Source organism: Natator depressus, chromosome 1 (assembly GCF_965152275.1).
Source record: "Natator depressus isolate rNatDep1 chromosome 1, rNatDep2.hap1, whole genome shotgun sequence".
Lineage (NCBI taxonomy): Eukaryota > Metazoa > Chordata > Testudines > Cheloniidae > Natator > Natator depressus.
In genome coordinates this window covers 157934058-157961951 of record NC_134234.1, presented here as the reverse complement: position 1 = coordinate 157961951, position 27894 = coordinate 157934058, and the positions used below count along the sequence as shown (strand labels likewise).

Genomic DNA, 27894 nt, shown 5'->3' with positions numbered 1-27894 from the left:
TGTTGTACTCACTGCAGTGCAAATAAAGTAGTGTGCAGACATCAAAATATCATACCTATAGTGCTGACATCTTAGGAGGACTAAGAGGAGGTCTTGCACACTCAGGCACTATTGGGCCACAGATAGGATTGCTCTGACCTTTACGTTTGTCTTCAACTCCTTGTGGATTCATAGGTACTGATCTAGCCACAAACCTGTTGGGTATCTATCATCATTTGATTATTCACCGTGCATTCTGATCATAACCTGCTTCCTTTTTCCCATACAGATCTCAACACATGTAGGGTGGCAGTCATCTCAGGTCCCCAGATCATCATGTTCTCTTCCATACCACACTTCCATTTCACCTGTGCATCACCATAATCATCATGGGCAGCAACCCAAGACACAAAACTACAAGAGGCAGCAAATAAAGACCCCTCACTTAAGGATTATTTACCCCAGGACCCTGCAATCCAGAAGCCAGCATCCACATACCAGGACCCTGTACCGCCACAAATACCAACACAGACATCAGCACCCACACACTAGGACCCTGCATCCCAGAACCCAGCAACCAAAGGGTCAGCACCTACAAACAAAGAACCAACAACTCAGAAGTCAGCACCCACAACCCAGGATCCACCAGCCCCTGGGGCAGCAAATCAAGAACCAGCACCCCCGTACCAGGACCCAACAATTCTGGGGTCAGGAACCCCAATCAAAGAACCAGAAATCCACAGGTCAGAACCCCCAGCTAGTGACTCAGAAACCAAAGGACCCTCATTTGTAATCCAGGAACCATCAATCCAGAGGCCAGCACCAGCAACTCATGACCGAACAAACCTGAAGCCCTCACCTGAACCTTCGATCCATCAACCTAGGAGCTGCCCCTGATCTTCCATACCATCAAGTGCAGCAGCATTACTTTTGTTTTTGCAAACCTTCTACCTTTTGTTTTGCTCCTCCTTTCAGATTTGGGAATTGTTGGTTTTGTCTCCCCTTTCCTCCATTCTAATCAGGAAGATTTTGGTTGGTTGGTCTTCTTCTTTTTCATTTCCTCCATTATTGAGTTCCATGTTTGTGTCTTATTTCCCTTGTTTAAAATAAATTCCTTGTGTTTAGCATATTGTAACATTCTGTACTGATTGATTTAAACATTTCTTCTGTACAGTACATTCCCCAGCCTATGTGAAAATTAGATGCAAACTGTTAGGCATTTAGGGCCTAATCCAGCACATATTGCAGCCAGTAGAAAAACTCCTCTTGACTTCAATGGGCTTTGGATCAGGCTTCTGATTAGGATCTTAAACCATGTTGACATCAAATTTGGCATTTACTTTTCAATGCTTAACAAGGTGCAATTTTAAATTACTAGATGGGACTTGACACCAAAGATTTGATTTACACAGAAATCCTTGCTCCCTACCCCTTAGAGTAAAGCACTCAGGAACATACAGTGTCTCTTTATAGAAACTGGCAACATAAAACAACAGACAACAGCTGTCATAAATTAATCTCATCAGAATAGAAACTAATGTAAAACATTCATAGACTATGAATACTGGTTCTTTTGCACAGCAACTGCACTGATCAAGTCATACCATAAGCAAAAGATTTGGCAAATCATCATAGGGAAAACTAATGCTGTAGCATTTATCAGTTTAAAAATGATATGATATAAATATTGAGCTAAGGAGAAAGTTGCCAGCAAGCAGAAGACGAGGCCAAGGCATCTGTCCAGAGGTGCTGGAAAGTCTCCACTGTGAATACATTAGCTAAGGAAAAGCCACAGGAAGATGAATTCTGTTTAATTGCATATTTTGTTACTGGCAATGATGATAATGAAGTGTGCTTCTTGTTCACAGTTACAGGGGTAAGCTGTGGACCAAATTTATGCTTTGGGAGTAAGATACTCTCAATGCATTTAGCTTTGGCCTTAGGGTTGTTTCACCTTCTTTGAAGCACTGATTTTAGTCCTACATGGCATGATGCAAAGTCCACTAAACTGAAGTTTTTACATTGACATCAGTGCATGTTGGATCAGGACCACAGGTATTTTTGCCCCAAAAAGGGCTATGAGGGCCAATTTTAAAGTTGCTGAGCACCTTCGGTGAGGTACTGAGCTCCTTCAATTCCCCTTGATTTCAATGGGCATTGAAAGCACTCAGAACCGTGCAGGACTGGGCACTCTATTAAGCAAGCCCCATAATTGGCTCACTTAATATACCCTAAATGTCTCTAATAGACACTAATTTTCCACTTTTATGCATCGGATGAAGTGGGCTGTAGCTCACGAAAGCTTATGCTCAAATAAATTGGTTAGTCTCTAAGGTGCCACAAGTACTCCTTTTCTTTTTGCGAATACAGATTAACACGGCTGCTACTCTGAAACCTGTCTAATAGACAAGATGATCATTTTGTAAAATCATCTGTGTATGTATAGTGGACCAAATCCATCTTCAGCGTAAGTCAATTGCCTTCAGCAGAGCTATACCAGGTTTGGATTTGGCATAATATCTGCAGTCCTTATTTTTCAATGTAACATGAATCATGGTTCCAGTAATGGGGAGAGATCTGGTTTTCATTTTAACTACTACAAATGACTGCACATAAATTAGAAATATTAGTTAGTTGTGGTTATGGTTTTATGATGGAATGAGGCTAGGGTAGTGGCCACATTTATTGCATTACATATAACCACATGGGGACTCTGTGGATTGTTTGAGAAGAAAAACTGCGCTATCAAAACTGAATTAAAAGACCAATAAAACAGAAATACAAACCAGTGACAGCAAGTAACTTCCCATTTAAAGGTGAAATGTACCATTGAGTATGTCCTGTTATGATGTTCGTTGGTCAATGAATCTTGATTAATAGGACAAGAAATGGACACGACACATTTGAAGAAAAGGCAGTTCCAGTTAATAGACACAATGATGATGATTTTTTCCAGATGCCCAGGGAGGGGAGCAAGGTTATGATCTTGTTTTGGGCGTGTGCGGGGAGTGACTTTGGGTGAGCAGGAGAGTATGGCTGATGGTGTTACACAACTGCGGGTATGGAGGCAGTCTGTTCTGTGACATGATTTTTGCCACAGTGGATGTTGTGATATGGTGCATTTGAATTATTGTTAGGGTATCCAGGCTTTAAGATGGGTGCTTATTTGCTGATTTATCCATTGAAATAAATAACTAAAATAAAATTTTTGGAATTAAAAGAAACAAATGTGGGTAACCAACCCTGAAGCCTAAAACAAACAGGAGATGTCCCCATACCTACCAGCTGGCTGACACTCAGTCTCACCTCTGAAATGCACCTGATTGGAAGAGCTTCTAAAAAGGTCCCCCAGTAAGAGAGTCAGGCTCTTTAAAGATACACCACCCATATAAGCACACAGACTCATCTCACTGTAAGCCAACCCATAACAAGGGCCTGAACCTGCAGGTTAAACTCCCACTGATTGCAGGCAGAGTTTTGCTTGAGCAGGGACCGGGCCCCTAAGCTGTGTGCTGCCCAGTGGCTCCAGCTGTTAGTACAGTAGAGTGCGTCGAGCAAACAGACATGCTTGGAAACACGCCTACTATATTAATTTCAGCAATTTGTTCTAATGCCGTCGGAGGTGGAGTTTTGGCTGGGTAACAATAGGCAGGGCCTTCAGCTCATCTCACATTTCCATAGCATCCGCGTCTGAGGAGCTGCCACCTGTCAAATCAATTTGAAGTTCAAACCTCTGTTTCATAATAGCAGATGTGTACACATCATTCATCTACTTGATGTCATATAGGAATTAAAAGTGACTACACTGTGTTTGTACTCGCTGAAATCTTTCTTTCACTGATTAAAGAAACACAGTGAAAGAATTCAACCCTGAAGTGAGCTGCTGCATGCACCAGTTTTATCCTTAGCTTCATCCATGAACTACTACTTCCTTTTGTGTGGCTGAAGAGCTGTAGTAGACAGAAAGATTGATTGGGTATCCAGTTCCTCCCAACCAAGCCAATGTGATAAGAAAGGCTTTATGCTTTCAATAACCTTGAGGGCAGTTGAAAAAATCAGCATGTGAGGTTTTAAGCTTTTTACTGACAATTGTCAACGGATAAAGAATTTCATGCTATGACTGCAGGGAGATTTAAAGCTATGAAGAAGGAATGCTTCCATTTTGCTTCATATATGGCAGAGGGGATCATTGTGACCATCTAAGAACATTGATAACACAGCATCAGATACTTCAATAAATGAATCATGCCTTACTGTTGCTACTTCTTCCCCCCCCGCCAGCACATTAGATATAATTGACAATGAAGCCATTAATCTTCATGAGGTCCGAGAGGGATCCTGTAAAGAATGGAAACACATATGTGCTGAATTATTCCAAAGAAGAAAAAGCTTGGAATCAAACCAAGCTGAGGGCATGGCATCCATAACACAATGATTGAAATCAAGAAGTTACTATCGTGCTCCTAAGTATTTGAATTTCACGTATGAAACCGTATAATGCATCTGATCTTTTAAAATCTTCATTAGGGAAAGCTAAATTGCCAGGGGCTAGATGGTATCAATTAGCCACAGTCTGAGTAGAGCTGCATGGCTGCAGAGGGATCTCGCAGACACTGGGCCTAATTCACTGCACCTCGTGTAGGCATTTATACCAGTGCAGTGTGGGTGTAAAACAACCAGAGCAGGGTGATAGCCTTTTATACACACTTTTCATTCACTTGGAACTGGTGTAAATGTATAGACAAGATGCAGGGCAGTAGTGAAGCAGGCCTGTTATACGTTTAGGGGCATAATCCCTTTCTATAGTGCCTGCAGTGGCCCAGCCCTTTCTGGGTGGAGAGGGGGGAACTGCAATTGTCCATACCTTTGGATGGGATTTCCAAGGCAACAGAAGACTCCCCTTCCCCTTCCCTATCTACAAGCCCTAGTACCAGGGCAATCTGGCCATAACATTATTCAAGACTGCCTCTGTCAGTTCACCCTTATTAAAACAACCACCACCACTAGCAAAAACTGACCCTACCATGGCATTGTCTAGTAATGGTCCCAAACCCTATATCTTACAATAACACTACAGTAGTATTTGGTGCAATTGACTTTTTTAATAAAGTCAAACACAGTGAAATATTTTGGTGCAACACATCTATGGAAATGTCATGGATCTACACTTTGCTAAACATCAGATTTTAAAAAATCCCATATGTTGGGAAAGTTCAGAGCCAGTTCTGAACTATGCATTTCTGTTCTGTCTCTATTTGAGACTTCATGGTTATTAAGTGCAACAAAACAAACAGACCGAAGCTCCCTACCTTTAGTTTAATCTTTTCAATATGATTTACATTAGATGGGCAGTCCAGAATATCCGAGAAGCAGGTGGCTGCTTTCTGCAAACATAACATTTGCCTTCTGATTTTTTCAGCTGATATCTGCACCATTTCTTTTATAAATCTGTACATTTTTCTGCAGGTAGCGATCCTGCACTTTTATTTATGTGACTTGTCTCAGATGGTCTGACACAATGACCATACCTATAACTGAAGTATCAAGAAATGCCCAATATTGTTTGGCCATAATCTGAACAATTGCTATCAGCTATTCTCCTCATAGGTACCACAGACCAAAGGAAAGATCCCCTGTGCTCTGGAAATTACAAGTGAGCAATGACTCTGGTGAGGGAGATAGGCAAAGTCCTCAGACTGTTGCTAAATTGCAAGAGGCTAAGATCAGCAGGGACCAGCAGAAAGGTCCCTGAGATGGTCTCATAAGGAGAGATGGACCACCTGGTCACTTCTGAAAGTACTGCTCACTCTCCGTTGAAATAAATAGTTAATAACGTGGGTAAATTTGGCAACTTACTTATGTTTCAGTGATGCAGAAGAAAAAAGAAACAGACTCATGTTTGAAACAGAAGACAGCTGTCTTATGACATGTTCCTGGAATAATTATATTTATCCTGTGGTTTTCTTTGAGGTGTCGGGAGCCATTAAATGCGAAGCTATATACTGGAGCAATATTGTCCACATTTGTTACCTAACATTTCCTTCTATGACCTATTAAATAATTCATATGTACCAGATGCATTATTTAAGATGTTAAATACAGGCAGAATACCAAGAGAACACAGATTTCATGCACTTACACTTTAGACTCAAGCAAACCACAGGAAGACTATTCAGTAGCTGAGATCCAGCTTTCTCATCCTGGGTATGATCCAAAGCCCCACTGAAGTGAATGGAGAGCCTCCCATTGACTTCAGTGGACTTACAGTCAGGCCTATTATGAGTCAATCATTGCTAGTCACACTGGGGACTATACTGGCACACAGATTGTCCCAGGTTTGGGGAGCCCAAAGCCAACTTTTTTTGTCCCACCTGTCCTGATTTGCACTGTATGCTCCTCAGCCATAGTCGAGGACCTGGGTCGTTGGCTATAATTCCCTGCTGGTTTACAATTGTGAAACTACATTTGTGAAGTTGCACAATTGTAATTTTGCAGTAATTTCTTGTCCATGGATCTCCTTAGTAAGTAACTATTTTTCTTAAACCTCTGTATTTTTTTGAGGTTTAACAATCTGAAGTATATATTTCTTGGTTGCAGTAGCTGAGGATTTTGAATCTTATTCTACCTTATCTTTTCTCTTTCATATGATATTTTGCACAGACTCATACGTAATTAAGGATGTAAGTCGTTATACTAACCACAAATCTTCTAGGGGAGGATTTCCAAAAGTGCTCAGCGTAGACCTAACACTGGCCCCACTGCGATCAATTGTAAAATTCCCATTGCCTACGATGGGAGCAGAGGTAGGCCAATGGCTTTTGAAAATTCCACCCTAAATCAACACTTCAAAGTCAGGCAACCTACTGCTAAAATATTGCTTCCCTTTGGTTGACATGTTTAATATTTTTAATTTTAGTATTAAGAGAACAATGCCAGAAGTCCTACTTGTATTTCAGCTTGTTGAATAGTTTCAGTAAAAAAGATCAGAGAAGAGGTATTCCAACAGTCTTTTGCTGAAAGGGGTACAGGTTACAAGGGTGTACTAGCAGCTTTCAGACTGCAAATGATTAATTAACAAATGCCAGAGTTGTCAGTCCTACAATTAGTGTGTCACATGTGAAACTTACATAAGTGTTTTCTTTCTTCCCAATCCTGTTTTACTTTATACTTGGGTTTTGAGTGGGACACTTGATGGATTTCATTCTGATATAATCTAATATGTAATTGTTTGTTAATTATCCATAGGTACCTTATAAGGTGCAGCAGAACAGAGTATCACCTCGAAGACCTACTGATTATCCAGTCAACCCAAGGAAAATCAGAAATGTGACACTTGTATAGGAATTACTGCTCTTTGAGGTTCCTGTATCACTGAAATTTATACCTTTGGATGACTTCCTGCAACATAGAAAGATCACCATAATTTCACTTATATTTGAAAACAGAACCATAGATTTATTTATTTTTCATATAATGAACAATTTTTACCAAGAGACACTAACAATCTTGACTTTAACATAACATTTTCAATAAAATTCTGTATACAAATCATGACTCTGATCCTGTAGTAGGATCCAGGCAGGTGCACCCTGTAGAGCTCCACTGACTCCCAGGGGATTTCCCAAGGGCAAGGGGCCATTCAGTGGAGTCCCATGGACATCAGTAAGGCTCCAAGTGGGCACAAAGGTTTGCTCACCTTGATCCAACTGAAAGATCAGTGACTATATAAGCTGGAGATTTATTAGTCCAGAACAGCAAAATCTACTGCTGGTTAGTGTAATGTCGCTTTTATATTACTTAATTTATACTTTCCAATCCTCTCAAGCTCCATCATCAACAAAACTTTTCCATTTCTTATTTCCTAATATGAGCTAAGATTTTCAATAGGGCTGGTTGAGGATTTTCAATCAAAACTGATTTATACTAAAAATTAGGTTGTCGACTAAAATTTTTTTGCAAAATGTGACTGTTTTCTAAAGAAAAATTCAACTCTTTGTCAAAAAAGCAAACACATAAAAGCATGAAAAAATCTGTTTTTGATTGAAAAACCAGAATATGTCAGCTGAAAAATGAAAAATGTTGATTCAGAATTCATGTGGCAATGCCTCATGAGAGCTGAAGTTTGGATGTGTTATTTCTCTGAGTTCTATGCTGAGTTCTCTAGCCAGACATCTCTCTTGGCTTACTCTGGCCAGATTCTCTCATGATGCATCACAGTGGCTCATCAAGATGGGAGACTGTGGTGCATCATGGGAGATGTAGTCTGACATCAGAGCTTGGCCTATAGAGGAGAATGGGGGCATGATGCACCTGAACTACACCTCACATGAGGCACTGAAGTGTCATTACCAAGTAGAAAGTTTTGGTTTTCAGCCAAAAATTATGGGCTGAAACTTTTTCAATTTTCAGCGGAAACTTTTCAGTTTATGATTTTTCACCAAAAAGTTAAAATTTTCCATGGGAAAAAAAACATTTTCTAACCAGCTCTAGCTGCCATATACTCATAACTTTCTAAGTTATCCTGTAATTTATATATTGATATTACATAAGGACCAGTTCTTTTGAATGTTGGAAAGAAGTGATGACACCACAGTTATCTCTACAATGATATTCTATGCAACAAAGAGAATAAATCCAGATCCTGAATTGTGGGAAAATTTTGTTTTGCACTCTGAGTATTTTCGATTTCATTACATTGTGACTACTGAATCCAGATTCTGCATTATTAGTAGCATTTTACTGTCAGTCAGATCAAATGCTGAGGCCAATTCATATTTTGACACATCCAGTTAGAGCTGGTTGAAAAATTTCAAACAGAACAGAAAATGCTGATTTGATGAAAAATTATCAGACATTTTGTTTTGATAAGGTAGAAGAACCTCATTTCAACTGTAATGTTTAGACTTTTATATTATCTTAATATAATATATAAAACACTCAAAAAAGCACTTTGATATGGTCATTTTGATATTTCTGAAACAATAAAGTTCAGAATTTTCAGTTCACGGGAAATTTTGATTTTTTGTTCCAGTGAAAGGAAATTTTGAAATGTCAGAAGTTTCCGTGGAATAGAAATTATGACATTAGACCAGTTCAGGTTCTCCACTAGAAAATGTTGATATGACAAAACACAAAAAGTTTCATGGGAAAACAGCTGCATGGTAGACAGTTTCAATGGCAATTATCAAAATGTTTCATTTCAATAAAGTCAAAATGTTTCATCTTTCTCATTTTGAATATTATATCATTATGTAACATAAAAGCTGAAAAGAAACATTTTGAGGTTGAAATAAAATATTTTTGGAATGTTTTCATTTTCTACAAAATTCCAAGATTTTGACTTTTCAACTCCAATCTGGGACAAAACCAAATTTCCAGATCTCATGCAGGATGGAAATTACACTTTTTGGTCAACTGTAGTTCAAGTCTGTGTTGGTCCCAATACATGAGAAAGAAGGCATCCATGAATGCAGAAACTATCATGGTATAAAGTTACTGTCTCATCTATAAAGATACTGGAATACATAGAATCATAGAATAACAGGGTTGGAAGGGACCTCAGGAGGTCATCTAGTCCAATCTCCTGCTCAAAGCAAGACCAATCCCCAACTAAATCATCCCAGCCAGGGCTTTGTCAAGCCTGACCTTAAAAACCTCTAAGGAAGGAGATTCCACCACCTCCCTAGCTAACGCATTCCAGTGCTTCACCACCCTCCTAGTGAAAAAGTTTTTCCTAATATCCAACCTAAACCTCCCCCATTGCAACTTGAGACCATTACTCCTTGTTCTGTCATCTGCTACCACTGAGAACAGTTTAGATCCATCCTCTTTGGAACCCCCTTTCAGGTAGTTGAAAGTAGCTATCAAATTCTCTCTCATTCTTCTCTTCTGTAGACTAAATAATCCCAGTTCCCTCAGCCTCTTCTCATAAGTCATGTGCTCCAGCCCCTAATCATTTTTGTTGCCCTCCGCTGGACGTTTTCCAATTTTTCCACATCCTTCTTGTAGTATGGGGCCCAAAACTGGACACAGTACTCCAGATGAGGCCTCACCAATGCCAAATAGAGGGGAACGATCTTGGATTCTAGGATTAGGAGAATGGTGGAACCCCTTCTTGAACAAGAACAGTTCAGCTTTAGGAAAGGACGAGGAACCACAGATGCCACGTCTGTAATTTGGAAAGTGATAGAGAAATGGTTAGCGTACCACTATGATAAAAGTTTGTGAGCATTTATAGACCTAGAAAAGGCATATGATAAAGCTGATCGAAGGAGGCTCACACCAGTGCTGAGGCAATCTGGAGTGTGTGAGGATTTAATAACTATGGTGAATCCCCTGTATTGATCACTTAAAACAGTGATCCAAACATGCTTTGGAATAACAAGCCCCTTTGAAGTAAAAGTCGGACTGCATCAGGAATGGCCCCCAATCCACTTCTGTTTATCATATTGATAGACCAAATCAGCAGGAAGATCCCAATGGAAATAAAGTGAGAAGCTGCTATATGCAGATGACATAGCAGTAAGGGCATCCTCAAAAGAAGATGTAGAAGAAATAATAAATCAGTGGTATGACCAGCTAAACAGCCCTGGGATGAAAATGAACATGACTTAGATTGAGGTCATGTGGGTCAGTAGAGGCACCACAGGGAAACTGGATATAGAGATTAATGGAGTACGACTAAACCAGACTGATCAGTTCAAGTACCTTGGTGGCTGGGTTACAGAAGACGGAGACCTTGAGCGTGAGATACAGTCCAGACTGGGGAGTGCTGGAAGAGTGCGAAATAATATCTCAGGTGTTGTGTATGGGAAGCACGTGCTACTGAGACTGAAATCCCAACTATGGTGTGTCCCGCCATGCTATATGGTACAGAAGCATGGAGAATAAAGAGACAGCAGCTGCATCACCTACAGGTAAGATGTCTTCACTCAGTAAAGAGAGTTACACAAAGGGAAAGTCGAAGTCCATGATGTGGCTGACAAAATCCAGGAAGTGCGACTTCACTAGTTTAGACACACACAAAGGATGAATGAAGAAGACCTGGTGAAGCTAGCATGGCAAGAGAGGGTGGTAGGAAAGAGACTCAGAGAAAAGTTGAGGAAGAGATGGATAGACTGCATCAAAGAAGATGGTAAGCAGGTGGACCTTAGTGCTGCCTCAGGCAGACAAAGATTGTGGATATTTGCAGGATGACTCAACCCCAGATGATGGGATGAAGGGAAGGAGAAGGTCATCTCTAGTACTATTGTTTAAAAATGCTTTTAATTCATTTACAGTTTTTTAAAAACCCTACTGCTGTGACCTACAGTGTGGGGCAGCAGGGAATGGCTGAAGTATAAATGCTTTTTATATCATAATTGAAGGACTTTCAAACTGTATTTTTACCTTTTTTCCTACTAATCTGTAATCTACTGTATTAACCAAAGAGTGCACTGCTATGCACAATAGTGAAGAACATGTGGATTCTATTGTTCTACTACAAGATATAAGACTAAGAATATTTTCACAATTATATGGTGCCTTTCCTCCAAGGAAGTTCAAGTTTTTACTTGATGTATGGTGCATGGTATTTTGGGGAAGTTCTGTGGCCTGGGCCATATAGGCGGTCAGACTAGATCAGTGGTTCTAGTCTAGTCTAATCCCTTGGCCCGTGCCGCTTTCTGCAGCCTCCATTGGCCTGGAGCGGCAAACTGCGGCCAGTGGGCGCTGCAATCGGCCGAACGTGTGGACGTGGCAGGTAAACAAACCAGCTCGGCCCACCAGGGGCTTTCCCTGAACAAGCGGTGGACCAGAGTTGAGAACCACTGGACTAGATGATTGCAAGGGTCCCTTCTGACCTTAGAATCTATTAATCTATATAGGACCAACTGGTCTGTTGTGTCGTTTATTCTGGACACGTCAGAGAGGAGGTGCTGTTAGACAGCCAATTATGGCTCCCTTATTCTCTGCCTGGCTCTTATCACTGGTGCGGATTAACTCAGCCTGAGGCGCTGTTCTAAACTCCAGCAGCTGACTATGGGAACCCTATGGACCATTTGCCAGGAGGGGACAGAGCACAGTGTGCTCCAATCACTCCCCTCGCCACCTCAACATGCCTACCCTGCACTAAGGTCTGCAGAGAGAGGGGAACAAGAATCAGCCCATGTCTGCCAAGGGCTTCCCCAGCAGCAGAGTTACAAGAGTCTCTCCATTTATAGCAAATGAGTGATACAAAGGAACCCTTTCATTGATTTCACTGAGTGCCAGCCCTAAAAAGACAGCCATCCCCAGCATCAGATTCTTCACTTTTCTTTTCATTCTATAATAGAAGACAGGGCACAGCGATATACATTATGCCTACATAACATGATGTTTACATGGTATTGTAAATGTCACAAACTAAAAAAATGGACTTTTTCAGAACTGTGTAGTGCAATCACAAAATGTGCGCTGACAGACTCCATCTGTTTTCTTTGTTGTAATTAAAAACTGGACACTCCAGCAGGCGTGCTGAAACCTCCCTTGCCCTGCCCCTTCACCCCCCACCCCGAGGCCCTGCCTCTTTCCCCAAGGCTCCCCCCATCCACTTCTCTTCTCCTCTCCCCCCATTGCTTGCTGCTTTTCCCTTCCCACCCCTCCACCTGGGTCAGGAGGGACTCGCCTGCTTTGCTGGGGCTAGGAGCTGCAGCTGCCCGATGCAGGTAGAAGACAGCTTGGCTGAGTAGGGGCTGGTGCAGGTGATGACTCAGCGCCTCCCTATCTCCCCCGCCCACACTAACCGGACTTTGGGTGTTCGGTCAGTAGAGCTGACTGGACACTGTCAAGTCCCTTTTTTGACCGGACTTTCCGGTAAAAAAATGGGCATCTGGCCACCCTAACATTGGTAGATTTTCTTACCAGATGTATTTTTCTCAGACGTCTCACATAAACTGAGTGTGATCCTTAACTTCTACTCTTTTAGGTTCTCTTGCAAGTTGTGTACTATCCAGTGAGGATTTTTATCCCTCAAAAAGTGTAAAACATGTAGCATTTGAGGCACTTTATGGAGACACAGATCTCTTATACATGTAGAAGTTGATTTTATGATTAAGACTTCAGTGATGTTTTCTTATTCTGCCCCTATCTACTTATTATGTTGTTCACAAACACTACTACTGCCTGATATAGTAAAACCACTCCATATTCCATTATTAAGTGTTCTGATTTGAATTCGTTACGCGTAGGCCTGGAAAGAAGTACTTCATGGACATATAGTATTTCATTCCAGAGTAAGGTTTCTTAAAGTTGTCTCCTTCAGTTTTGTATTTCACAGGGTACTAGGAATAAGCTACCTGAACCCACCTAGTCCTAGCTATTTAAAAATAGCCTTGACTTCATGCAGCGGTTTCTCTTTACAACAAGAAAGCATCTCACATTTGAGTGGGCTGGGTAGAAGTAACAGATGCAAACACTCAGCATTGCCCACAAAAAGTATTCACCTTATTGACTAAATATTTATTCCCCCCCTAAGAAGATGGCATAGAGCTTTCAGCTATACTTAGTCTCAAACATTTATGAAATGGGGTGTATGGTACTTGATGATCAAATGCATAGTTTAAACAGAAGTCAGCTAGTGAAAGTCTTTATACACATACACCTTGTCTTTGTAAGAGTTACACCTGATGAAGAGCTTCAGGGTATTGAGGCTCCAGTTGAATTGTTGCAGGAGAGTTGAAAGGGTGAGATAGTGCTTTACCACAGCACTTAGTTGCCAAGGCAACAAATGTTTGAGTGAAAGCCATAGGAAAACTATCACCTGAACATAATGTACTGAGCAACCTCAGTAATTTAAACACAACACAGAGTTCACTGAATACATTTTGCCTTTAGAAGCCTTAAAAGTGTATGACACTCCATGTTGCATTATGTAAACTCAATGTGAGAAGAATTTATAATCTCATACTCATTTCAGGACACAGCAAAGGGCCAGATCCTGCTCCTTTTGTTCACACAAACCCCTTTATTGACTTCAGTGGAAGTTTAGAGTGAATAAGAGCAGCAGGATGTAGCTCAAAGGCTGGTATAGATCTAGTCACATCAGGTAGATTTTCAAAATCATGCACGTGCATAAGAGCCATTTGTACCTTTGAAAATCTACCACACTGAGTAAAACTGTTCATACTGAAAAATAATTTAAATAGATATAAGCTGGTTGAATTTACAGATATTACAAGATTGGGCCAAAATAGACTGCACCCAAGATTGACACTTTTCAATGCTTTCAAACATATAAAGATTATTTACATTTATTACTCACAACCATACCACAGGAAGTGGAGGTTATGGAAGGGAGGGTGGAGGAAGAAATAAGTAACTGAAATACAAAATTTCATTGCATTTAATTCAGACATGGTAGATTCAGCTGGCGGTTGTGGAGATTCCACAGAATGATTTTTGTTTCATGAACACGAACCCAGATTTTGGGCTTGATTCAAATCTCATTAACGTCAATGAATTTCTTTCAATTTACTTCGGTGGACTTTGGATCTGTCTCTTTCTGAGTAACTATTAGACGCATATAACTGGCATTTGCTTCATAAAACAGTGACTGGTGAATGGGTGCATAGAATTTTCAAGCCCCAAGGAAGATAATGAAAAGGTCAGTTTTTGTAACAGGTTTAAAGCTTGCTTTTTGGAAATCCCATAAACTAATGATCTGGATCCATCTTTTAAAGTTTCCCCCATGGTTGCATATATCTACAAAGAGCTCCTATCAGCATATGGAAACTGAATTAATTTAGGCTTTTTCATGCTATTTAAGCACAGCCCCAAACCGATGTGGTGTGGAGCTGCATAACCTTTGTGCAATTCTGCCTCAAGAATTCCTCCTGGAGTTCTCCAGAACACAGTGGTAGCACAGGCCTGATGCTATACCTTTCCAGGTTGCAACAAGCCTCCTCTGGTGCACTGGGCCAGCTCTTTTGGGTCAATGCAGAAGGGGTAGAAGAATCATGGCCCACTAGTTCCCAGCTTAATATAGTGTGTTTCCTAGGGATGCTTGCAGGAAGCAGTCTCTGTGCTCCAGGAAGGACAGGGACTGCAATTATGTCCTTCTGCTGATCAGGCTCCTTGAGCCTTTCTCGGAACTATGCATCCATAAGCATGTGGGTCCTTATAAAAATGCCCCTTTCTAGAGCAGTGTTCCCTTATCCCTTGTTTGCTGATGCTTCTCCTCTTTCCCTCCAGCCTTGGTCTATTGTCCCTTCTCAGTATGTTATCTGTCAGAGTGTAAGCACTCGGAGCAGGCGTCTGGTCTTCCTACAGGGCTGCAAAGTGCTGCACACAGCAATTACAGAAATAATAAGCATGAGTAATTAAATCTATATCACTTGACCCTCATTGACCAGGCTGCTGACAAGTTTTGCCCTGCTTTGCAGAGGCTGTTCATTTATCACAATGAGCTCAGTCAGAAATAATTAATGAAGAACTTCTAATGGGTATCGATAGGTTGTCCACCAAACTCAGTTTTTTCCCACCCTCTTATACCACTATACTCAGCAACTTCATAATTAATAAACCTTAGACTCCTTAAATTCATCAGTTGATCCCTTTCCACGGGGTGAAGGAAGATAGAATTAACAGCAGATGCATTCTGAGGTCGTTAGGGGTGCCCTAGAACAGAAACTGTAAGAAGATCCCAGGAGCTACAATTACCAATGTTACACTACTGAGATATGCACCTGCTTGTATTTGTTAATTTTACAGCTGGATAAGAATTGCTTAACAGACACCAAGCATACTTTTCCACTCTTGTTTTACACAATGAACGGTTATTATAATGGAGCTAGAATAACTGCATCTGAAAGGTAATACATTTAGACTTCCATCCTCTTTATAGTTCTCTTGCTCTGCAGCACTCTTCTCACATGCTGGTGGGTCACTGCCCATGATAATCCAAAGCAATGACTAAAGTGGCTATAATTATAGTAATTTATATGAAAGGTCCTAAAGTGCACTTACTATATTTCCCCCTTCTATGCATATATGGTATCATAAGCTGCAGTTTCGCACAGAGAGTCAGCTGGGGCTGCAGAGCTCAGAGGTAATAGTTCATTGAACTCAGCTTGCTCCTCTAGCTCTGTTTTCTGCTTTGCAAACACAGTTCTCAAATAAATATAATTGCTAGCACTGGGATATGATTTTTCCCTGTCAAGGAGCAAGCAAACTTTATGATGGTTTAAAGATCTGACTGAAAGGTCAATTGGCATAATCAACAATTTAAGTAATAAATCTATTATCATTCTTTTAGTTTCATTACCTCAGCCATGACTCCTTCCCCGGGCTTAGAACTGGCATTTCAGTGCTAAGAGAACGACTTTTCCCAACAGTCTGAGCGTGCATTACTACCAAGGTAATTTATAATAAAAAAAACTCAAAAGGACACAATGGTTACTTTATACTCTGATCAGTCATGTATTTTTTAAAATTAGGAGCATATATAGTAGAATACATTTATTAGGGGGAGGGGGTAGATTCGGGTTGTTTATATACCTGCACATCAGTTTCTGTAATATTAGTCAAAAATAAGAAAAACATTTTAACAAAGCTTTTGGAAATGCACAAAAATAGTGCCACAGTTTTGGGGGGAGGTAAAGGCATATGACTTCACAGAATAAAATGACAGCAGCAGTTTTGGGGCAAATTCTCATCTTTGTTTTGCTGCTCTAAATCCAGAATAACTCCACTGAGGCCACTTTGTCCAACAGAGTTATTCCAGATGTACTCCAGAGTAGCTGAGATGAGATTCTGGCCCATTATTTTACAAATCAAATATGCTTTAGGGTGTAAAAGTTGCTTTTTTCCATGTTCTGCAATTGAGTTCTCTGCTCATAATTTGCTTTCCTTATTTGAGCATGGTCCATTATACAGTGTATATATATATATATTAGTAATAGTATTTTGATATTTTATAGGAATTTAAATTTGGTATCATTAAATCAATGTCAAATTGAAAACAAATGCAGAACTAGAAGCATAATTATGGTTAGCATAATTAAATACTTGACCTAACTAGGTAATACTAGGTGTCACCCAATTGCTTGAAACTATGTGTAATATCATCTAATTCTCAGTACTTGTGTTGATGTGTAGAGCCAGCACATTCCTCGGCCTGCGCCACTTCCCACAGCCCGCATTGGCCTGGAGCGGCAAATCGTGGCCAGTGGGAGCCGCGATCGGCTGAATCTGCGGACACGGCAGGTAAACAAACCGGCCCGGCCTGCCAGGGGTTTTCCCTGAACAAGCGGCAGACCAGCTTTGAGAACAACTGGTGTAGAGTACATACACTCCACCCACCCCAGCACAGGTATAAATAGCAGTGTAGATGGTGAGGCACTGCTTAGGTGAGTAAAGACATGCCAACACCTTAGGGAATATATCCTACATGGCTCTCTGCATGCTGAAGCTGTGCCTCCCCCGTCTACATGGCTATTTTTAGTACTGTAGTGTCCTGCTGCATCCCCCCTGCCAGAGCCTTTCACTCCTGCAATTAGCTACACACTGGAGTATGGACACAGCTTGCTTTTTGCCACAGCGGGGAGCTGCATATACCTTACACGCCACCACCAGTGTAGACAAGGTCTAAGTGTAGCAAGGATCAGGCTGCTTCCTGGCCCTTTCCTCCTCAGAAGTCTTTTGGAATCTGGTGACCATTCTCCCCCTTCCCAAAGACTTCAGAAATGGACCCACAAGGAGGCAGCTAGAAGAAGGAGGAGACACCAGAAGTGTCCCAGGTCTTGCAGGGAGGTGGTGGTGATAGGGAGAGAAATGAAAAAGTTGAGGGAAGCTGGCTGAGAGGAAGATGTCTGCAAATTTTCCTAATTGTGTGAAATTCCTAGCCATAAGGTTCACAAAATACAGAAGAACCTCAAACCCAAGCTCAGTTCAAGTAAGTTCGGGTTCACTATAAATTTTTTGCACAGCTCTATTCCAAAGTAGTTAGTAGCCACTCCCCGACAATATGGTTCAGATTGGACCTGGACCTGTACAGGAGACACTACACAGGACTTGTTCCCACAGCCAGGGCCAAGCCAGAGCTTGCCAGATGCAGAGGCAGTGCTGCACCGTCTCCAAGAGTGGTATAGCAGCTACACTTCTCCTGCACACCTCAAAGCTTAAGAGACATTATGACATGTTGAGACACAATGTTTCTCAGAGATCCCACTGGCTACCAGGGGCTTGTCTCCACTTACTGAAGGACTGACGCGTGGCGATGGATGCATCGGTGGTCAATTTAGCGGGTCTAGTGAAGACCTGCTAAATCGACCACCAATCGCTCTCCCGTCGACTCCAATACTCCACCGGAATGAGAAGCATAACATAAGTTGATGGGAGAGTTTTGCCCATCGACCCAGCACTGTGTAGACACCTCAAAAGGTCGACCTAAGCTACGTCGACTCCAGCTACGTTATTCATGTAGCTGGCATTGCATAACGTAGGTTGATTGTGCCTCATAGCGTAAACCTGCCCCTGCAGAGAAAGGCTGGTATAGCCTGCTAGCCGGGCTTATCTCAGTCTGATCCTATATATGAGTGTGCGCATGTAGGACAACCCCAACATGAGGAAGTTCCAGAATTCCTGAGACTAATGGGAAGCTGGCAGCTCAATAACGTCAGCTAGTCCTGCTGAGACACTACAATGGATTTCTGCAAAAATAGCAGGCCGGTTTGGGTTGCAGGGTCAGAGAGGGAGATATTTACCTTAACTTTTACAGACAGAAAAGCATGTGAGTTTGGTTTGAGGCTTGGGAAATTTCTTACTCTTAGTATAATTTTTAGCAGTAGTAGTTATTTATATTATGATAGCAACCAAAGGCCTGAACCTATTTTGCTGGGCCATGTACAAACACCGAAAGGAGAAAATCCCTGTCCTGGAGGGCTTGCAATTTAACAACACAAACAGATGAAGGATAGAGGAGGGGGATACACTCACCTCAAGTCTATGGAAAGGTGTGGTCACATCCCTAATTGAATGCGATATGACAACGCTATAATAAATTCATAGATTGGGTAAATACTAGTAAAAATACAATATACCCTGTCTCTGGACAAGAATCATTGGTGTGATGCTCTCTGCAATCTAATTTGAAAGGCCGGACTAAGATAACTTTTGTGGTCTAATCAGAAGTCAAGGCTCCACTCTACAGCCATTTCTTGGTATTATGTAACAACCCACCTGTAAAACACAATACAAAAGGGATAAATTAATGCTCATTAGCAATTCCTATTTTATTCATAGTGATGTGCTCTAAAAGAGCAGCCAGCAAATTACTGGCCTTACATGAATCAAATGTATGTTATCCAACACTCATCCTGCGTATCAGGTGATATCATCTGTGTACTATTTCATAACACCATTAAAGTTTTAGCTCTGAAACTTTAAATACAAAGAGACAGTAAACTAAATATTTAAGAGAGGCTAGGATTAAATTCCTATGACCTTCAGGAACTCTTCCTAGTAATTTATAATAGAAGAGCTTACTTACTACTTGAAAAATAAAAACACATACAAATCAGGGTTAATTAGTTTTACATTTGAGAATAAAACTATTTGTTAACCAACCATGATCCATATTTCATTAACCTACTAAGTTTGTTCTAAAAGAGAATTTCTACTCTGCTCCGAGCTAAATTTATCTGACATTTTATGATTATTTCTATGAATGTTGAATTGTTGGTTCAACCAGATTATAGTGTCATATATCACATAAGGCTTTATGGTACAAATTACATCCAATGACTCTGGATTTAAGGGATAGGATTTTCAGAGGGAATTTCTCTGCTGGCATTTCTCTGCTCCCATTACAGTCAGTGGGAGACTAAGAATGTACGAACGGACATACTGGGTCAGACCAAAGATCCATCTATCCCGGTATCCTGTCTTCCGACAGCAGCCAATGCCAGGTGCCCCAGAGGAAATGAACAGAACAGTCAATCATCAGGTGATCAAAACCCTGCCGCCCACTCCCAGCCTCTGGCAAACAGAGGCTAGGGACACCATCCCTGCCCATCTTGAAAAATAGCCATTGATGGACCGATCCTCCATGAATTTATCTAATTCTTTTTTGAACTCTGTTATAGTGTGGCCTTCAACAACATCCTCTAGCAAAGAGTTCCACAGGTTGACTGTGTGTTGTGGGAAGAAATACTTCCTTTTGTTTGTTTTAAACCTGCTGCCTGTTAATTTCATTTGGTGACCCCTAGTCCTTGTGGTATGAGAAGAAGTAAATAACACTTCCTTATTTACTTTCTCCACACCAGTTATGATTTTATAGACTTCTATCATATCCCCCCTTAGTCGTCTCTTTTCCAAGCTGAAAAGTCCCAGTCTTATTAGTCTTTTCTCATGTGGAAGCTATTCCATACTCCTCATCATTTTTGTTGCCCTTTTCTGAACCTTTTCCAATTCCAATATATCTTTTTTGAGATGGGACGGCCACATCTGCACTCAGTATTCAAGATGTGGGCGTACCATGGATTAATATAGAGGCAATATGATATTTTCTGTCTTATTCTTCATCCCTTTCTTAATGATTCCCAACATTCTGTTTGCTTTTTTGACTGCCACTGCACCTTGAGTGGACGTTTTCAGAGAACTATCCTCAATGACTCCAAGATCTCCTTCTTGAGTGGTAACAGCTAATTTAAACCCCATCATTTTATATGTATAAACCTCTACCTCGATATAATGAGGTCTGATATAACGTGAATACGGATATAGCACGGTAAAGCGGCGCTCCGGGGAGTGGGGCTGCTTTACCTCGTTATATCCAAATTCGTGTTACCGCAAGCGGTTCTGCGCCCCCCCCCATTTACTTGCTGCGGCCCTCCCCGCCCCGGCTCACCTCTGCTCCACCTCCTCCCACGAGCGTGCTGCAGCTCCGGATTGGCATGGCAAGCCTGGGAGGGAGGAGAAGCAGAGCTGCGGTGCACTCGTGGGAGGAGGCGGAGCAGAGGTGAGCTGGGGCGGGGGGTCCGCAGCAAGTAACCGGGTGGGGGGGGGCAGAGGAACCGCTCCCAGCCCCAGCTCACCTCTGCTTCCTCCCCTTAGCGCGCCACCGCCACTCCGCTTTCCGCGCCCCCTTCCTTCCAGGCTTCCTGCCCCAAACAGCTGATTGGCGCGGCAAGCCTGGGAGGGAGAAGCGGAGCGGCGGCAGAGTGCTCAGGAAAGGAGGCAGAGGTGAGCTGGGGCAGGGAGCAGTTCCTCTCCCTACCCCGATATAACACGCTCTCACCTATAAGATGGTAAGATTTTTTGGTTCCCGAGGACCACGTTATATCGGGGTAGAGGTGTACTTGGGATTATGTTTTCCAATGTGCATTACTTTGCATTTATCAAAATTGAATTTCATCTGCTATTTTGTTGCCTAAACACCCAGTTTTGTGAGATCCCTTTGTGACTCTTCGCAGTCTGCTTTGGACTTAACTATCTTGAGTAGGTCTGTATTAGCTGCAAATTTTGCCACCTCACTATTTACCCTTTTTTCTAGATCATTTATCAATATGTTAAATAGGACTGGTCCCAGTACAGACCCTTGGGGGAAACCACTATTTACCTCTCTCCATTCTGAAAACTGACTATTTATTCCTACCCTTTGTTTCCTGTCTTTTAACCAGTTACTGATCCATGAGAGGACCTTCCCTTTTATCCCATGACAGCTTACTTTGTTTAAGAGCCTTTGGTGAGGGACCTTGTCAAAGGCTTTCTGAAAATCTAAGTACACTATATCCCCTGGATCACCCTTGTCCACATGCTTGTTGAAAAATTCTAGTAGATTGGTGAGGCATGATTTCCCTTTACAAAAAACATGTTGCCTCTTCCCCAACAAATTATTTTCATCTATGTTTCATCAAATTTGAACTACTACAGGTTTGGATGGGAACAAATAGGTCAGCACTTCCCAGAATATGCAAAATACTGTACATGGTTTCATTGCAATGATTCAAAATAGGGAACTATGTCTCTGTCAAATACACATATATAATTCATGGTTTGTGTTAATGTAACACCGACAGATCCTGGTCGTCGGCAGGCAAGATTGGACTTGGGGCCTTTGGAGCTTAGTGCATGAACCTCTACTGCGTGAGCTAAAAGTCATATGACTCTTAGCTAAGGCTGTACAGCAGACTCATCTCTCTCTCTTCGCCACTAGATGGGACAGAACATCACACTCAGGAGGCGTGTGGATAACATTAATCTGTTACAAGTATTATTTTCTTAATATCTTTTAAAAAGTACTAATGGGTCACAGGGAGAGGATAGTCTAGCACAGGCTGTGGGAAATCAGGGCCCAAGGTAAGGTCATGGACTCTTAAACCACAATGTCATCATTAAATGAAAGGAAATACCCAAACTAGACAGCATTATTGCTATTATAAATCATTATAACATAATGCTTGAGGAAAACAAAAGTACTTTTTCCCTCTGTGGGGCAAGTGAGGTGGTCTTTGTGAAGAACCAGGAATTTCCATTAGTCAGATGGGGCTGCTTTTATTTTCTGCTCTGCTTTCTAATTTTTTAAAAAAATGTAATTAAAATATTTTAATATTAAAAAATCATACTCTCCAAGAGGAGCTACTGTGCTGGTACCATATCATTTCAGGCCTTGTTTCCTTTGTACTAGTAAATATACCAGCTTCCTGTTGACCACCCTCTCCTGGCTCCCTGGTCTCCCTTTCCCCACGATTTCTCCTTGGGAAGAGAGATATTAGGTTACACATATGGGAGTGGCCATGCTAATGAGATGATGTAATGCTAGCATGGCTATGCTTGTGATGGGCCTCTGAGTACGTCCGCTATAGAATAGCTAATTCTAGAGGCCTGAGCAGACCCAGACTAATTCATCTCAAACTGATTGGTGCAGATTATAAAAGTGCTGTGCTTTTTTTCAAACAGCCTGATTTCTCAGTGGCTACACTCCCCTGATAAGCTGTATAGGTCCCAGAGAGGATGAAGTGAAAAAGCATACCAGTTTCCAGGCTTTCCAATCCCAAGCATTAAGATCATGAGTCAGGCCTCAAAAAGTCAGAAGCTTTAAAATAAACAAATAAATAAATTAAATAAACGTCATGTTCTTTTTTTTCCTTTCTGGTGTCTGAGCTTTTACAGTGCACCCAGGTCATGTTCTCCACAACCACGGGGGTTAGAAACTTCCTTGACCATCTTCTATCTTCCTGCAGTGTGCTGATTCATCCCCAGGCACAGGGGTCCCATGGGAAAATAGTATACCATCATGTAATTAAAGACTATTATAATGCATACACACAAGGGGGCGGGGGGAAATTAAGGTTGCCCAGGCATAATTATGGGAGTTCCTAATTTTAGAGTATTTGGCTTTGCAACCTTAACATTCGTTTAATGTACTTTTTTTGTATGTAATTATTATGTATACAGCACCAAATATCCGAGGTACTTCCCAGGACGAATAGAACGGCAAGGTTCTTGTGCCTTGCCTTTCTATTTTTGTCCCGTGAACAGCTTCAGACAAAACAGAGGAGCTCTACAGCATGGGCAGCAGCAGCTCTTCTGAAGCCACTGCCCATCTGAAGAGGAAGAGCAAGCAGAGCAGTAACCAGACCAAGACTCACTTCTTCTCCTTTATTGAGATGAGGAGGAAGAATGATAATAACTACAGCCACCACATTAAGGACATGAGACTGTCCAGGGGGAATGCAACTATTGTGCCACCATAATAATGCAGCATCCCCTCCCCTTGTTCCTGGCCAAATCAGCTTGTCAGGGGTGGGGAGAAAAAAGGATTCTGATCCTTACCCTCTATGGAGAGGTGAACAGTGGCCACTCGACAATGTTCTTCAACTCCCTGACTGCTGAGACTCTCCTGGGTGGCCGTGCTTTGCACAGGGTGTATGTGGTAGGGAAAGAGACACATTTGCATCCTCTTCCTCTCTTGTGCACCAACAATCAGGGGACAATCATGATGATCTTGTCCTAAATGTCGTCTTCTTCGAAAACACACTTTCATGAGCAGTTACGCAATGAAGGTTCTGAGGTGAGGCTGAGGAGAAATTCTTCATTTCTACATGTTGACAACCTGATGCTTTTTTTTTTAAATCCAGAGTAGAAAGAAACAAACACTGAGCATGAAGATTTTGTCCTTAACTTTCCCTGTATCAGTAAAGTGAAGTAGGGAAAGGGGTATACTTTTAACTTCATCCTCTTCCCAAACTTCAAAGAATAACTGCCAAGCATCTTTTTAAACCCATTAATTCCTTTGCCTGAACAGAGATTGAATATTCTTAACTGATAATTAATATGCCTTTTACCTTTTAATTAAAAAGTTAGCTGCCATGGGTAAGTGCCAGGTAATATTTGAATGCTGGGTATTTTCAAATACTCTCTTCTGCAAAAAGCAACCCGTCAGAGTGGAGACAAGGAAGCATTATTTATGCTTCTAAAGGTCTAGGGGATTTATAATGACTGAAGCTGGACATTGCTGAGGGACACACAGGTTATCAGAGAGCAGACATCTCCTCGTTACCAGCATCACTGTTTTCTAGGCTGACCTAGAAACAGAGTTTTATATTTGTGGGGGTTTTTTTTAGGAAGGAGAGATGATTCATATTACACTGTAAGCTGTATCCCACATGTCTCCTGATGTCAGACTGTCAATTTTTCTAAATTACATCTGATTCTTTTGTGACATTGACAGCTGTGGGACTCTGCTGTAACCATTGACTCATTTCCCTTGCATGAGCCTAGAGGTTAAACTGCAACTAAGGACCCAAGTGATTAAAGTTTATTTTATATTTTAAACCATTCACGCCTTTGAAATTTGGTTTAGTTTTATATTTTTCATGTTTTAATTGAGTAAGCTACCAGGTAAGTGTGAATGACCAGTCTCAAATCATACAGTGATTGGGGATTTGTGTGTTAAACCTATCACTATTAAGGAATTAATTAAAGCCTATAATTATAGCATGCACAGGCTAATTAAGGCTGAGCTCCAAATTCCATTCTATACCCCTTCCCTTTTCTGAGATACATACCTTCGTCAAACAAAAGCCTTCCTGTCTGAAGTTCCCATGCTTGGTTTCAGCCCTAAAGTGATTTTTTTTTTTTAAAGAAAGTTTGAGCAAAATTGGTTCAGCTGCTCTTGAGTTTATTTAGCAAGAAAGCACGAAAACGCAAAGAAGAAAGTTTTCTGCATATGTGCCAATCTGAAATATTGTGCTGGGTTTGGATAACTCTTCTGTCTTGTTTTTCAGTTACCATTAAAATACAGATCTACGCTGAAAAGTGACTATAAAAAACAGTACTTGGAATTTAATAGCTATTGTCTCTCAGTGACTTCCAGTTCAAATGCACTCAGTTACTAGCCCTGCAAATTCCTCCTGGGTTCTGAAAATCAATCAAGATTCCAGCCAACTTAGATATCATCACTAGTTATAAAAGTGCTGCAGACCAGTGAGCCCTTTAGTTACACATGTGCAACTCCTTGTCTTCCAATTAGCCCCTAGTCACACATGCATAATATAATTGTCTTCACACTGTTGCACAAGTGAAAGCCATTGGAAGTTAGTGAACTCTACTATTGATGATGGACAAAATTGAATAGAATCCAGCTCATGCTCTCTTAGCTGTGTTGGGCTTACAGGGTTAATGGGAATAAAAAGCAGTAAGGCCCAGAGCCACAAAAATATGTAGGCAACTAAGTCCCAGTTTTAGGCTCCACTGTGATCCACAAAACTCCCACTGAACCCTGTAGGTGCCCACATTCCCTCACTGCCTATATTTCTGCCTCTGAGCATGCACACTGCTGCCACATCCAGGTGCCTGCCTCCAAGCATGAGCCACAAACCGGGGGAAGATAGTTGTTTGGCTTGGCTGTCTAACAGGCATGTGGGGCCTGTCTGGTAGGAAGCCTCTGACCATGCCTACTGTAATCCAGTAGGCATGGTCAGAGGCTTCCTACCAGACAGGCCCCACATGCCTGTTAGGTTCCATTCAATGCCTGTTAGGTCCCCCACATGCCTGTTAGGTCCCATTCAAAATCTGACAGGAGGAGGATGTTCTGGTGATATCTAACTTACAGTATTTAGTCCAGTGGTTAGAGCACACTGGATAAATACTTAGAGAGTCATTGGGCCAGAAAGAGGGTGAGAATGGCTTGTGTAGCCTGGTGGTTAGGGCACTTATGTGAGAGACCCAATATCTAGCTCCCTGCTCCAATGACTTTTTAATTACTTATCCACAGTGGAAAAGTTTCAACAGGACAGCTTGTGGGAGCCCCACATCAGAATATCCCATAGCTCAGTGGTTAGAGCACTTTCCTGAGAGCTGTAGGAGACTCCTCTTCAAATCCTTTCTCCTGCTCAGTCAGAGGGAGGAAACTGACCCTTGGTCTCCCACATCCCATATAAGTGTTCTAACCACTGGGCTATAAAAGTTGTAAGATGGGCACCACCACTAACTGCTTTGCGTGCAGTGAGGCAGGTGCCTAATTCATTCTTCCAAGAAACACACACAGACACACACACAGAAGCTGGATATGTGCAGGAAGTATGAGATGGTAATGAATATTTGCATATACAAATATGGGACAGCACAGACACTCTTGTTTTCAGGAATACTGATTTATAAACTGGTTTGCTGTCTCCTCGCTCCTTTTGTTACAGATGATATGTTTTTGAATATTTTCATTTGTCACTAGGTGAAATAGTTGCATCTTACAATTCAAAGAAACATTTCACACTCACTATTTTTTTAGTTCTCATCACATATTTCCCCCTTATCAATGATCCTGAACTATGAATATTCCATTAGTTGGAACAACCCAACCTGGAGTTTGAATCTGCTTTTCAGTTTGTACCACTAGGTGGCCCTTTGTGCTCTCGGATGCATGCTGAGGAGTTCAGCAGGTGAATGCATCTTATTGGTTTACTAGCGGCATGATGCCACTGGGCAGCCCTTTTTAAGAGAAAAGCCAGGAACAGTGGAAAGAGCTTTTGTACAGTCTCCCTGTTGTGAGGAAGTGGAAATCTGTGAGCTGTCATTTCAAAACAAATATGAGTGAGGTGAGTGGATAAACCTATTATCTGGGGAGAGAGAGATGTAGGAATCTGAAGCAGGAATAACACCAGTAACAGGGGTAAATGCAGCTTAAGAAAAATGAGATGAGTTTTTTTTAAAGTCAATTTAAATCAACGATGGAATGAAAAGTTTGAGAAATGAAGACATTCATAATTGAGTACATTAATGAATACATGTAGTTAACAGGATTATATAATGCTTTGTTTGAATATGTAAAGCACCCAGAGCTAAATATTATACTTACTCTTATAAATGAGATTGTTTGGAAATGACCAGGTAGTTCTTATTTTTTTACTTAATTAAAAACAGAATGAGATTACACAGTACCTTGTAGCATAGCCTGCAGACATATGAATTGTCTGATTTCTGGCTGTGAAATGTGAAATACATCAGTTTCTAACAACGACTATTATTAATTCTTGTTATCTATTACTAAGTATAGCTCCATAGGTGTGCATGGTACTTTGGAGATATAAAATAAGACAAGCTTTATCATCTTTTAAGGTTTCATTTTATGTTTTTGTTCAATGTAGAAGAAGTGAGCTGAGAGGTCAGTGGTGTAAAAGTTAGATATTAAAGTATAAACCTCATTTGAAAAATGCCTTGTTTGTAGTTTGCCAGTGCTACGAACTGGGTAGCTATTGTCCTGGGAAGGAGTACATCTACACTTGTCCTTATAACCAGCAAAGGAAAAATGCAAATAACATCAAGCATGAAAGGACCTTTGTGTATTTCGAAAAAGAAAGCTGAAAATTCAGTCACTACACTTACTCTATTTGCAGTGAAAGAGTTTGGCAGTGCAAGCCAATATTTTTATTTTAAAAAGCATATTCATTCCAAATGTTG

The 27894-nt window shown here is 41.2% G+C and overlaps 2 protein-coding genes across 3 annotated transcripts in view; both read left to right on the top strand.

Moving 5' to 3' along the window:
- B3GALT5 (beta-1,3-galactosyltransferase 5) overlaps nt 1-8937 on the top strand; it is a 106928-nt gene extending 97991 nt beyond the window's left edge. Inside the window, exon 10 of the mRNA XM_074969795.1 lies at nt 7225-8937. Within this exon, the coding sequence (XP_074825896.1) occupies nt 7225-7320 (96 nt within the window). The 3' untranslated portion in view covers nt 7321-8937. The remainder of the gene's footprint in view (nt 1-7224) is intronic.
- Nucleotides 8938-26874: 17937 nt separating this feature from the next.
- Nucleotides 26875-27894, top strand: part of PCP4 (Purkinje cell protein 4) — a 69586-nt gene continuing 68566 nt past the window's right edge. Inside the window, exon 1 of one of the 2 annotated variants that reach the window (XM_074969837.1) lies at nt 26875-27032. In XM_074969837.1, coding sequence (XP_074825938.1) covers nt 27024-27032 — 9 coding nt within the window. In that variant the 5' untranslated portion in view covers nt 26875-27023. The remainder of the gene's footprint in view (nt 27033-27894) is intronic. The other variant, XM_074969844.1, reaches the window with a different exon arrangement.